At 38.8% G+C, this 14,375-nt stretch overlaps 1 protein-coding gene across 1 annotated transcript in view; it reads right to left on the bottom strand.

The window, feature by feature from the left end:
• ALDH1A1 (aldehyde dehydrogenase 1 family member A1) overlaps positions 1-14,375 on the bottom strand; it is a 53,834-nt gene that overhangs the window by 23,651 nt on the left and 15,808 nt on the right. Inside the window, exons 3-7 of the mRNA XM_028089092.2 lie at positions 11,069-11,209; positions 8,807-8,936; positions 7,146-7,207; positions 5,448-5,576; positions 3,969-4,082 (exon numbers count right to left, since the gene is read on the bottom strand). Of these exons, the coding sequence (XP_027944893.1) occupies positions 3,969-4,082; positions 5,448-5,576; positions 7,146-7,207; positions 8,807-8,936; positions 11,069-11,209 (576 nt within the window). The remainder of the gene's footprint in view (positions 1-3,968; positions 4,083-5,447; positions 5,577-7,145; positions 7,208-8,806; positions 8,937-11,068; positions 11,210-14,375) is intronic.

Consider the following 14,375-nt stretch of genomic DNA (forward strand, 5'->3'; position numbering starts at 1 on the left):
AAACCTCATCTCTGTTTCTCATTATAGGTCCACCCTGACCCAGGCCGCCCCCAATCCCACCCTTCCTTGAGGTCGGGCTGATACCTGAACTCTTCTTTGAAGCTTGCTCTGTTGACTCTAGGCAGACATGACTTTGTCTTCCTCTTATTCCCCACCCCCCCGCCCCATAGAACCCTCATGAGGACTGTTTCAGAGTCTCCCTTGGATTGCATTATTTGTAAACACATCAATTTCCCGAACAGATATCACCCCCTTGGTGGCAGTGATAAAGTCCTATCATTGCATACTTCTCAGCACTCTCTGTCACAGTGGGGGTTTGTTGAATTACAGTTGGTTGCCAGATCTCTCTCTCTCTCCCCCCACCTCCCTCCCTCCGTTCCTCCCCTCCTCTCTCTCCCCACAACTTTGAACTGTGGAGCTAGAAAAAAGAAACTGGATCTGTGCTCTGTGCTGTTGCTTCTGTTAGCTGGAATCCTACTGTTCTGGTTTCTTCTTTAATGCTAGTTGCCGCTCTTCAGAGAAAGACATTGTTTTCATTTTTTCCTTTGTGGCTCCCATCCCATCAAGATTATTTTCTGTAGTTGTTTTATTTTTCCATCTCTAAGACCCGACCTGCTTTATAACTATTTCCTCTTTACTATTTTTATTGAAGTCCTAATGTCCTAAATGATCTTTGCTTTTCTTTTTGAAAGATGATTCATTTTATCTTGCTTCTGGGTTTTTTTTTCCCCCTATTTGACACATCAGATTTTAATAAAAAGTTTCTATCCCAGCTGAACAAAAGATACGTAGATGCTTGCTGAGCATATGTTTGAATTTTATGTGCTTATTGAACTGACTGCTACCATGCCTTACAGAGCAGAGCAATAATTAAGCTGCCAATGTTTTTATCTTATTTAAAGATGTCAGGTGCTAAATCAAATCCTTTAATACAGGTTAATAAAAAGAAACTGAGAGTAGACTCGTGGTGGGGAAATCCTATCTGAAATGTTTCTTATATACCATTTTCCTTCCACAATATACTTCTTTTTAAATTTTCATTTATGATGATTAAGAATTTTTTATTTTCTACATTCTTTCCTTTTTCTCCTTTGATTTCTCCAAATTCTTTCTTCATCTTTTTTTTTTTTTTTTAACTTTTTAACTTACTGGAGAAACTTTGTTAGATAATTTGTGTCTCAGGGAAGGGAATGAGACCAGAGATATTTTTCTAAAAGCTACAGATGTTGGAAGAACTAGAATGAAGAGTGGCAAGAAGTATGAGTAAGGGAGAAAGGTTACACTTTTGTTTAGTATAAGTTTCGATGGCAAATAAAAGATTTGTTTGAGTTTTCCCAAAGACTCAAAGCCAAAACAAGGAAACATCAATTTTGTTCCATGGTTTTGTTCCCTTATTTGGAAAAAAGTAAAGGTTCATTATTTTTCCTAAAGAGGTCTGCAATGAAGAAAGATAAGAACCTTTGAGGCTATGGTAAGCACGGTTCCACGATGTTGTGTCATTGTCGTGTGAGGCAGAAGTAGCCAGTGAAAATGGTCTAATTTACCACATCCTGCACAATGTGCATTGGATTCTGTTTTTTGTTTTGTTTTGTTTTACTCTGTTTTAAATGAATCTAATGGGACATTAAAATTCTTACCTTGCCAGAAGCATTTTTAGAAAGAGGATCATTGGTTTGCCTCTTTCAGGGCACTTGGCAAGTTTCCCACTCTCTGCCAAGCAACAAACCTGAAGCTAAAAGAGAGCCCAGAAAGACTGGTTTTTCTGTGTGGTCTCTAAAATCATCTTAGGTACATTTAATTATTTAATACTTACTCAGAAGGAGTTACTATACTGGTTTTTGCAGATAACAGTGACTAAGACAGTCTTTGAGGATGGTCAGCAAAGGAGAGGGATAAATGACAAAGCAATGGGCATGAGCTATCATAATTATAGATCAAGGACAATGGCGAACACACATGTGGGATGGTTTAAAACTCAGGATGCCCCTGGGACTGCGGAGAAAGCCAAAGAGGTAGCAGGTGGTGGAACATATTATAGTAGGTGTGGCCACGAGTGAGCAAAAGCCTGGAGGAATGAAAAGATACATCTGAATACCCTATAGGGTGCTCGATATTTTACTACTCATTAGCTCCTTCCATTGTATTTTGTACAATAAGGTAGATATTATTATTCACATAAAAATGAGAAATACAAATGTAGCAATGATACTTAATGTTTGGAAGACACACCGCTTAAAGGGGTAGAGTCAAAATTTGAACCCAGATGTTTCCCAGTCTTTTAATCTCAGAGTTTTTTTCTATTTTTGGCAGGTAAAGTGCCCCAAAGCACCCAGGGATGGGCCAAGACAAATAGGCAGTGATTCTAGAGATGGGATCAGATGAGCTGGAGAATGAGTGGGCATGGGATCTAGAGCAGGAAATGTGCATGGAGGTTTAGAAAGCTAGGCTGAGGAATTTGTACCTTCCTGCCTTTACCTCTGCTATGATTTTGATCTGTGACTTCACCTTTTTTTTTTTAAATTACTGCCATGTCTCATTCCCAGTTGTTTCGTCCACAGAATCCTGAATGCAGGATTTGCTTTCCCCTACCTCAATGAAGGGTTTGTAGAATGTAAACCTTTTCTGTTCTGTGTCTATGAAACATAAGAAAGTATTTTTGTATTTATCTAGTTTTTAAAAGATCAAGAAAAATAAAATTTTATTTTCCACCATTTTAGTTCTCTATGTAAATGTTTCTCTATATTGGAGTGGCTAATTTGGAATACAAAATAATCAAATTAGCTTCTCCTCGTTACCTAGAATGTTCTTCTTGCTTCTCAATCTCTGGGGAGTTAAAAAAGTAACCACTCTTCAAAATTCAGAGCAGGTTCTCACACCTATGTAGACATCATCATTCCTTGCTGTGAATGCCCTTATAGCAGTTTGTACAGTTCTTAGTATCTTATCACACCCTGTCTTGTATCTTATGTGTAACAGCAGCTTTATAAGAAGGGGCTTTCTTCATTCTTCATCCTTTATGTTTGCACTGAACATCTCACAATGTCACATCATCCAACAGGAGGACTCAAATTGTTTTTTTGCTTGATACGGTATGATTTTACCACTTTCTTTTTGCTTGCAATAGAAACTCATCTCAATAGATGGGAGTCCATTCTCCCAAATTTCACTTTCCAGGCGGTTCCCTCTTTCTCTCCCTCCTGCCTCTTCTTGCAGTGCCCACGGCTGAGACCCTGCTCTTTAACCTTCTGGAAAGTCAAGCTGGAGCCGGAGGGGCATAAAAATTAAGCTAAGCCAAGGGCGCCTTGGTGGCTCAGTCGTTAAGCGTCTGCCTTCGCCTCAGGTCATGATCCCAGGGTCCTGGGATCGAGCCCCGCATTGGGCTCCCTGCTCAGCGAGAAGCCTGCTTCTCCCTCTCCCACTCCCCCTGCTTGTGTTCCCTCTCTGTGTCTCTCTCTGTCAAATAAATAAATAAAATCTTTAAAAAAAAATTAAGCTAGGCCAGCAGTAACACTCAAGAAGCTGAGTCGCTGGCTCCCTTTCAGAATGATCAGAAAAGAGAGAGCCCCAAATAAGGAGCTAAAGGTGATGCTCTGCTCTTCAATTTCCATAATCTACAGGGTACGATTACATTCATTCATACAAATCACTGCGGCCTAATTTAGATTTTCTATCATAAACCATACTAATCATACGACAGGGTCTCATCAGCTCTATTTCTTGCCAGGGAAAGTAATGAACCCGCTAGAAACACTTTCGTGCAGGCCGAGTGTGTGACAGGTACCCCGCTTCATCTCAACCACATCTGCTTATGTTCTATAAACATGTGCGAAGGCTAGAATAAGGAACAAATCATTAAAAGGAACTTTTGTTTTAGAGAAATGTCGGCCTAAAAACAGTGACACAAAACATGCTTCTGACACCTAGAGATGCAGACCTTCTGCACTACTGGCCCGAGTAATTAATGTTACCTCTGTAGATCCTGTGAAGGCCACTTTGTCTATATCCATGTGGGAAGAAATGGCCGCCCCAGCAGTAGGCCCGTAACCAGGGACAATGTTCACTACTCCAGGAGGGAAACCTGCCTGAAGATCAAAAGTAAAATGGTTATGACAGAACTGAGAATTTAATTCTGTGATAAAAAGGAGAGTCTGGGATCAAAGCCACCTCTCGATGCTAAGCTTATGAGTTTCTCTACCAAGAAAGATTCATTTAAGTCCTATTATTATTATTATTTCATTTCGTAGCCCACTTAAAATAACCTCCTTAATTACATTACTGGGGAGGTTGTTTCTCCCCGGGGGGAGAAGTCCATGTTTGACTTTTCTGGATCATTGCCCCAGTGACGGCTGCCTCAGATTTCATAATAGTAACTCAAAAAGATAGTGTGTGGAAAAGAGCTTGGGAAATTACTCACATAGAAGGAAAACAATGCAATTATTATCCTATCGGCAAAACTAAGAAGCTAAAAGGACCTTGCATTTTCAGTTTCTAGCTATTGATTGTTCAGGGCATACCAACTGGGTTGCAAATTCCTACTGGCAATATTTAATTAGTAAAACATTAGATAAGAACTATCCTCCCGTGCGTGACTAAGCTTCACAGATTGATTTCATTCCTGGTTAAAGAATGATCAGGGAGAAAACAGTGTGTACCTGAGATGGGCACACTGAAATTTCATGTTATTGGCATCAAAATGCCCCATTTTGACATTTCTCTTGCCCCCCCCCCTTTTTTTTTAAATTTGGAGTGAAGAATAGTTTTAAGATTTAGGTTCAGATTTTTTAAATTTAAGTTTCTAGTAACTAAAGTCTGGTTTTTAAGTTCTGGAAAGATCTGAAGGACAAAGGGCAAGACACTGCAAGAAAAAAGATACTAACTCAACCTGGATAGTTGATGAAAATAAATTTCATGGTTTTTTTTTTTTTTTTGGCCAATTTTTGAGCAAGAAGGTAAATGCAGAGAAAACCACAACAGAAAACAGAATATAAACATGTCCCCTCGTGGACAGATATGTTAAAAAATTATGTGGCCCAATATTATAAGCAAGCATATTGGCACACAGGCCTCCAACCTTTGGAGGGATTAGTTTAAAAAAATTTGCAGAACCTCCAGGCCATTAGTGCCAGTAAGAAACCAATATTCATTTCAACATTTGAAAGAAACATCAATTTCAACGTGACTTCGCATTCATGAGTTAAGCTAAGGAAACAAACTAAAAGTGATCATAAGATGACTGTTCGACATGCAGCCTTTGAGTCTGACTTCTTGTCTCCATTTGGGCAGTTCATATCGGCTGACCATCGGAAATCTCAGCTGGTGGCCATATTCAATGTGTCCTCATCTGGACAGAGCCATTGGCAAGTGGTTTACGTAGCACCAAGTGAGGCCTTCATAGTGGAAAGGAGAGTTCCTGAGTTCTTGCACATATTTTGATTTGGGGAACTCACCTCTTGGATTAAAGATGCCACGTGAAGGGCAGTGAGAGGAGTTTGCTCTGCAGGTTTGACAACCACGGTATTTCCACAGCTCAGGGCAGGCCCTATCTTCCAAATGAGCATGACCAGCGGGAAATTCCACTAGAAAGCAACAGGGCACAATAGATTCTTTGTATTGCTGAAAGCCTCATCTGCTAATCTAACTTCTACATTATTCACTACCTAAAGATGTGGAATAATAATTATAGTAGTTTTGTAGAGTCAACTGGTGTCTTCAAATTAAGTTCATTGCTAAAAGCAACTGATAAATGCTGGAAAGCTTCAAGTAAAGTAGATAAGGGACAGGAGTGGAAGAGAGCTAAAAATTTTTATCAAGTGCTGTTATTTTGAGTTCTTCATCTACTGGAGGAAAAAAAAATTACTACATGGTTTAAAAATCAAGCCTGACTATTAAACATATTGTAAGTTATCTGCACATCTTTGAAAAGTGTAATTATTCCTCCCTCCTTATAGATCATTTGTTGTAACCATGTACCCAATAATATTTAGCAGTGACCTGAAGCTAATATAACATTGTGTGTCAACTATATTTCAATAATAAAAATTGTGTGTGTGTGTGTGTGTGTGTGTGTGTGTGTGTAGTAGTAGTAGCAGTGTTTAAGACAAATATCTTGCTAAAGACAAAAAGTCTAGGGTCTGGTGGCTAAGAATTTGGTTCAAATCTCAGTTCAATCATTGACCAGCCCAGTGAGCTCAGACGAGTTACGTGCTCTCCATGCATGATTTCATCATCTGCAAATGCTGATAAAAATCCTTTCTACTTCAAAAGGTTATCATGAGGATTCTTCAAGAAAGTGGGCCAAAGGCTTAATAGAGTGATGGGTTCATCATAGGCATGCAATAAATATTAGCTATTACTAGTTTTCAGGATTGTGTAATTTTTATTAGTTTTATTGAGAGTTTTGAACTAATGAGCAATTTCACTCAAAATGTGGCTATGGATGCATTTCAATCTCATTGGAGCAGAAGATAAGTCATTGACACTTTCCCAGCTAAAAGCTTCATAATATTTAACATCTTTTTATTTGGCTTCTCTGAAAATGTCGGTGAAATCATTGAGATTGTCTCCTATTTGTTGGGTTTAAAAGAAAATCTTCATGATTCTGCTTAAAAATACAGCTAAAGGTAGGATAATCCATACAGTCCTCCAACAGTTTCTTCCACTTTAATTAAAAAAATGCATTTAGGACTCAAACACTGGTTGCTACTCTTCTCCGTGATGAGAAGTCTCAATGGGGAGATAATTTGTGTTGGAGAATAGTAGGCCATACTGCTTCGCTAAAATGGCATCCTACAGAGAGAAGCCAGCCATAGCTGCTTTGTGACATACGTGTGAAGCATGGGTCTTAAAAAGAGTATATAACCCAGCTTTTTAAAAACAAATCACAGAGTGAAAGGCTAAGATAGGTCAATGCTGTAATATCAAAACACACTCAAGTGACACCCCACAATATAGATATATTTCTGGACTACCTCCTTCATATCCAAAGAGTTCAGTCACAGGGAGACCTAAGCTAATCAGTTACTACATTTGTTCCACATTTAGTAAATATCTAAGGATCCCTATGTGCTGGAGAAAACTTCTTTACCAAATGAAATAGAATTAGAATTCTTTTTTAAGCCTGAAAATGCTATAGGAGACCAACTTACAGGAATGATTTGGCCACATACACCAACAGGCTCATGTCTCGTGTAAGTAAAAAAGTTTCCATCTGGAAAATAGAACACACAATCATTTGTAGACAAATATGCTTGACATTCAAGGAATGGTCATGGGTTGATGTGAGAAGAAGGTGTAGACAATAACTGAAAACAAAAACAACAAATAAAGAAATAAAAAAAACCCCTTATCTCCAACCACTTACAAAATGAAAAATCGAGTCCTGTAATAGTAATGTGAAATGAGAGGAACCGTAAAACTGATGTAGGTCAAGACAAAGATGCAAAACTGGAATATATCTGAAAGATATTTAATTCTCTCATTTGTAGGAGAGCTATTTTTTAAATTATCCTCATTCTCGAAGTGTACTAGAAAAAAGGTACAAGGTATGTGGCTGAGACAATAACTGTTAGAGTTCTGTTTCTGACAGTTCTATCAGTAATGGTAGAATTTTTTTGAAGTAAAAATAACAAAATTAGAAAAGAGTAGAATTAAAAAATATCTCCCTACAAGCCTACTGGCTTATTCTAAAAGGTGTATTTTTTTTTTTTTCCTACCAAGCAATAAAAGCAAATCTCTTCATCAAAAAAAAAAAAAAAAAAAAAGAAAAGAAAGAAAATGCCAGAAGTAAAAGACATTGTTTTGCAATCTGGATTTGATTGATTCATATGCCTCAAAGTTTGATGTGGTCATCCTGAGGTTACTTTGTGCTTTTTTTCTGTTGTAGTTCCCACAAAAGCTTCTTGGCTATCAAAGCAAGAAACCTCCTTATCAAGTCTATTTGTACTTAAAACAGTTTCTCCCATTTTGTCAGAGGGTAAAGTAAGAATTTCTAGAATAGCCTCATTTCTTCTTAACACCATGTTCTCACTCTCCCCTTTTAATTCCTGCCTATTGCTTTTAACTTACTTCTGGATGCTTGAATGAGATTGAAAATGCCCATCAGGGCCAACCTGGAGGGTGCCGCAGTTCTAGAGCCAGTAAGTTTATATGAATTAAATTCTACCCATAACGTTTTCCCAGTTGACTTTTTTATATCCCTCTCCCATTAGCATTCTCTGCTAAAATACTAAAACACATACATACATATCTCGTCATGCAAATTCTTAAACTGAGCTTATTGTAAACACAGTCTCATCTCGGTCTGAAGCTACTTAAAATAAATCAGCATGAATTGGTTTGTTGAATTAATCTACTGTAACTCTACTGAGTAAGACCAGGTGCAGATGACCATAATTGTCTCACACTGGAACACGCAAAAACACTTAAATAATTACATTATAGAAAGGGTGTACATTTCACTATGGGAATACAAAGTAAATCACTCGAGGCCGACTTTGAAAAGTGTGGACAGTTAGAGAGACAATTGCCCTAATTCAGTGACTGTGGGCATAAAAATGTTCTTACTTGAATATTTCTAAAATATCTGTAGTGGTATCTTCTGCACGATTATGCTGAAACAATGTGAAAAAACCATTTGATAAATCTTCGCAGAACTTCCAGGCTCAAAGCTGCATTGTCTCAAAGTCAAGGAGAAAATCAGTCTGCTTTTCAGCTGACATTTTTAAAAGGAAGAGTTTGGAGTAATTCAGCTCTACGGCGATCGCCTCGCGCCTACCCTCACCCCTGGTGGTTTCTCACAGCTACTCACCGATGGGTATTGTGCGGCCTTGGATCTTGTCAGCCCACCCTGCACAGTAGCGTAATGTTGTGATGCAGCCTCCCAAATCCATCAGATACGAACTAGAGAATAGTTTTCCACCATTCATTGATTCCATTGTCTGAAAAGGAAATCAAACCTCAAATGTAAACTTCCATAAACATTTTCAACTAAAAAATCAAGAGTTAATATTTTGAATAATCATGTGCTAGAGAATTTGGGAAATAGAAAAGAATCCTGTAAGCTATCTTGTATAACCTTTTCTTTCTACAAAGGAGGTAAAAAAAAAAAAAAGAGTAAAAATAACTTGCTTAGACTTGCTTAAGGTCACATAACAAGATACAGATAAAAAGGGTGATAAGATTCTCGTTTCTATACCCTAGCATTCCTTCTATCTCATTCTGAATGTCCTCTGGCTGGACAGATTTCTAGGAATCAGTCCCAGTTTGAAAGACACACAGTTGGTGAGAGTGAGTGGCCCTTAGTTTCCTAAGTCAGATCAGAGCCCCAGCAAAATTTCACTTATTGTATAAATACAACTGTGGGACAATTTAGTGTCATGACTATGAATGGTGCCTCAGTGATTATTTTTGATGTTGCAGTCCATCCGGATATAACCAATGTACGCAAACTTCAGTGATCCCTGGATCTTTCATTCATGAGTGTTCTTCAGCAGAACTTTGAATGGTGAAACTCCCAGTTTTGCCACTATTGTCATAATTATTGTCTGAATGGTCAGGCTGGAAAGTGCAACATTTTCTGGTCTGGTGCGCTAACCATCTATCGGATGACCTAGTTTATTTTCTTCTTTCCTTCAGCAGGAACTTTAAGAGCTCTTTGGGATTTGTGTCCTGCCAGGGCAGGAATATACAGGTGAAAACCTTAAAATTGTTCTTCATTTGTTATACAGTCTTCTGTCTCTGCATTATGCTGCATGCCATCTCAAAACTTAATCGAACATGATTTTTGTGTGCCTGCTCCTTATTCCCCCTTCGGATCTTATGTGACAGAGGCAGCGAGCACTCTATAATCCACAGAGCAGTTACATAAGAGAAGCTAAGTTTTAGCAAATTCTGCTTTCTTCCTACAAGACATTTTGGTCAATGTAATTTTATTGTGCATAACTCCTTAACTCCATATTTTTGCATACTTTGATTCATGCTGAACCTTTGAATAATAAATAGTTCTTTGACTAACTATAATTGTTAAAGTTGATTTAAAAATATGTATATGGGCTTCTTTGTTACTGCCAGCGTAAGATTCTAAAGGTAATAAGAATTTGCTCTGAAACTTGATCTTGGTATTGGTTTGTTTTCAATTGGCTTTACTGTAGTGCCTAACTGAAAAGAAGACAAGGGCGGGGTGGCTCAGTCGTTAAGCATCTGCCTTGGGCTCAGGTAATGATCCCAGGGTCCTGGGATCGAGCCCCGCATAGGGCTCCCTGCTCGGTGGGAAGCCTGCCTCTCCCTCTCCCGCTCCCCCTGCTTGTGTTCCCTCTCTCGCTGTGTCTCTGTCAAATAAATAAATAAAATCTTAAAAAAAAAAAAAAGAAAACAAGGAAACACTCCACCCATTTTACTTGCTGACTCACCTAACTGCCAAAATGTTTTTTAAAAAGCAGGATACATAAAAAATACAGTTTTTACAAATACACAAATGATTGGACTTTTTTTCTTTATTCTTCAACTTTTTCACCTGTAACAAGAACATCATTTAATCCAGACCACTGTGAACACATGTATTTCGGGAGGGAAAAAGCGGCCATTTAGTTAAGTTTCTTGGTGGGCTAGATTAAAGAGAAATAAGTTTATTTTAGAGAAATACTCTGGGCACCTTTGACAAAGTCTATGACACTTTCCACAGAGTTCAGTGGTCAGGTAAGTTGAAGAAACCTGGTAAATTATTTCAGGATATTCACTGCATGTGCCCTTGTTAAAGGCTCTAAGGAATTCTAGAATAGAGAAAAGAAATTTAAGTTGCTTTAGCTTGCAGTTTGCCAAGGTTTAGACTGTAGAATGTAATATAGGAGTAGAAATTAACATCATCCAGAACTAGCGTGCAGATTCCTCTTTGAGAATAAGCTCAATGGTATGTACAATTTCTATACGGGAGCTGGTAGAAATCTTTCCTTTTTTTTTTTTTTTTTTTTTGTAGAGAGCATGTAGTGATAACTAAAACCAAAGCAAGTTGCCAATCCAAACAATGAATGCTTTCTAGAGATCTCTCTACCTACAAAGTTTGGTTGATACTCACTGCCAAGAGAAGACGATCTCTTTCAATTAAGTCAGCCAACCTGTAGATTAGTCGCCCCCTCTCTGAAGCATTCATAGTACGCCATGGAGAGCCGATCTGAAAAGCCTTTCTTGCGGCCTTCACTGCTTTGTCAATATCTTCCTGCAAGTCAAAGGGAATTCATTTCAGTAGCCTAAACATGTTAGCAAATCTAATGGCAGCAACCCTATAAAATAGACTAATGGTCCTCATATGCAGATGCTGTGTCTTCGTTAGCCCAAAGTCTGGCACATTGTACAAACTCAACTCTCACATATGGGAGTTCTGTACCTGCTGCCTAATCTTTAGAATGATGAATTCCACACACATAGTTCAGGCTTGAGTTCTCTGAATAGAAATATTATAATATTTTAAGATTGCTACCATTGGAGTGCTTGCCATACATATGTCAAGTCATGTCCAAATTACTTTACACACATTAATTCATTTAATTCTTCATAATCATATGACACAAATATGCTTCCCATTTTACAGATGAAGAAACTGAAGCAAAGAGAGGGAGGAAATTTGCCCAAGTTCAATAGCTGACTGTGGCAGAATGGTTTTAAATGGAGTGCCTCTGACCGTAGAGTCTTTGCTCTTCACCACTACAAATGGCTTTGGTGACTGACCAAGAGTTCCAGGGAAAGCTCAAGATCAACTAAACTGGTGAGTATCTTCTTGGATGGCTGGTGGCTCCACAGCCTGTGGGTGCTCGTCGAGAACCTACTGCAGGGTGAATAAGAACTGGGTTTTGCTGTTGAAAGGTAAACACTACAAGCGTGTGTGCATTCCTCTTGTGCTGAGAGAAAAAGGCATAGAGTAGTGGAACTGGTATATAGAAGGATCTGCCTGGATATTACAACCTCTCACTTCCCAGCCAGGTACAAAGAGATCCTTTCAGTTCCTAACTAGGTTACAGAAGTCAGTTTCTTATTATTAAGGTGCTACTTACAGTTACATTAATTCAGATAATCAAGCAATTCCACACTCAGTCTAGCCTTCTTGCCTGTAGTGATGTTGCTCTTGCTCACACTCTTTCCTCTGAGTCAAGTAGACTCCTCCTGTTCCTTCCTAGCCAACCTCAGTTGCATACTTTCCCCTGGCCCCTTCATTCCACAGGCCCCTGTTCAGATCTCTTTGGAGCTAATAGAGACTATATCTACTATAAAACTCACCACACCTCTTTCATTACTACTTTATATGTTTTTGTTTTTGTTTTCCCTCAAATCAGTTGCAAACACCTTTTTTTTTTTTTTGAGATGGAGACAGCATGAGTGTGAGTGAGGGGTAGGCGGGGCTGGCTGAGGGAGAGGGGGAGAGAGAATCTTAAGCAGGGTCCATGCCCAGCACAGACCTCCATGAGAGGCTTGATCTCAAAACCCTGAGACTGTCCATGAACTGAGCTGACATCAAGAGTCAGACGCTTCACCCACTGAGCCACCCAGGCTCCCCAGTTGCAAACAACTTAAAGGCATAGATCGTTCCACTGTTCTTTGGTATATAAGACTGGCCACTACACGGAGCTACATAAATTCCACAAATCATGGCCACATCTTAGGCCAGTTGGTTGGAAATTTTTGCAGAAGACATAATTTCCTTTGAGAATTGGAGGAGAAAATTGCATATAATTTTCTTAAAGTTGCCCACAATTTAGCTGAACCCCATTCAAGAATGACACCTCCCCCAGTAGGAATCATGAACCTCAAGTAAATATCCCCCACCTTGGAGTATATTTCTTTTTTTTTTTTTAAGATTTTATTTATTTATTCATGAAAGACAGAGGGGGGGAGAGAGAGAGAGAGAGAGAGAGAGAGAGAAGCAGAGGGAGAAGCAGGCTCCCAAGGAGCAGGGAGCCCGATGAGGGACTCGATCCCAGGACCCTGGGTCATGACCTGAGCCGAAGGCAGACGCTTAACCATCTGAGCCACCCAGGCGCCCCTTGGAGTATATTTCATTAAAAAGTCCCAAACTTAGAAGTCTGCAAATTAAAATACAAACAAATAAACTATTTTTACAGTATTTATCACCACACAAAGATGATCTGGGGCCAGTGAGATATTTTAGAAGTGTAATCTGCTTTGATTAAGTGATAACATTCACAGAGCACAAGCAAACATTCTTTCACTATAATACATCATACACTTGTTTAGCTCACTGCCTAACTTTTGAGAGAATGATGAATATATACAATAAAATATATGCATTATTACTCACCCTTCCTGAGAAATACGTATATAGTCATATTGGGAGTACTCAGTTAATCACATTGATTGTTTATATTTGGATATTGTTTTATGCCATAAGTTCTAACTTTTTCCAAGTTATATTCAGACAGCAATGTTTGGAAAAAACCCCACAAGAATCTGAAATTGCCAGTGTGATCTATGGATACCACAGCTTATAAAATATATGCTGCTCTGTGTTTAAACAGATCTGTGTGACACAGCTTTCATTTGGATCCTTCTGCTCAGTGTTCTGCCATCGGCCTTAGCCAAATACAGTTTATCAGAGGCATCCTGGCCTCTCAAAGGGATATGAAAAAAAAAATGGCTTCAAGATATCTAACTCTGCCATATGGAAAACACATTCTTGAAATAAAGACTTTCTTGTGGTTGTGTCCTTTGTGCCATAATCCTCCTTTTCTCATAATCTATTTTTTATCTTGCAGGCACAGAAGTAGAGTAATGATAGTTAATACATAGATGTGGAACAAAACAACCCAGGTTTGAATTCTGGTTCCTCATCTATTAGCTCTGTGAGTTTTGAGACATCCATTCACCCATCCATCCATCCACCCAACAACCATCCATCCATCTATCCATCCATCCATCCATCCCTCCATCCATCCACCCATCCATCCATCCATCCACCCAACCATCCATCCATCCATCAATCCATCAATCTATCCATCCATCCAAAAATTTACTGAACACTATGCTGTAAATCTTGGTATCAGGCTGCTAATGATCAAATCGTGAAGACAGGAGACTGTCCTTTTGAAAATTAAATAAGGTAACACTAGAAACACATTTTCTATGTGACAGACATGACTTTGAGCGTTCATTAAGTAGTTGCGGCGAAACAGGCAAAACCACCTTAAAATAACTCTCAGCAGTTCTAGTATATTTTAATCTTTCCTTTCAATTTTCTCTACCGTGTATTATTTTAAGCTGTTATTATCTCATTGTTGCTTGCCTTCCCAAGCCATTCTCTTCTCTCCCCCAACTGTCTTGCTGATTGCCACCAGGCTAATCTTCCTCAAACAATTTTATGTGATCAGTTTCCC

Source organism: Eumetopias jubatus, unplaced genomic scaffold (assembly GCF_037043125.1).
Source record: "Eumetopias jubatus isolate StellerSeaLion01/CBP00866 unplaced genomic scaffold, mEumJub1_p1.0 scaffold_15, whole genome shotgun sequence".
Classification (NCBI taxonomy): Eukaryota; Metazoa; Chordata; class Mammalia; order Carnivora; family Otariidae; genus Eumetopias; species Eumetopias jubatus.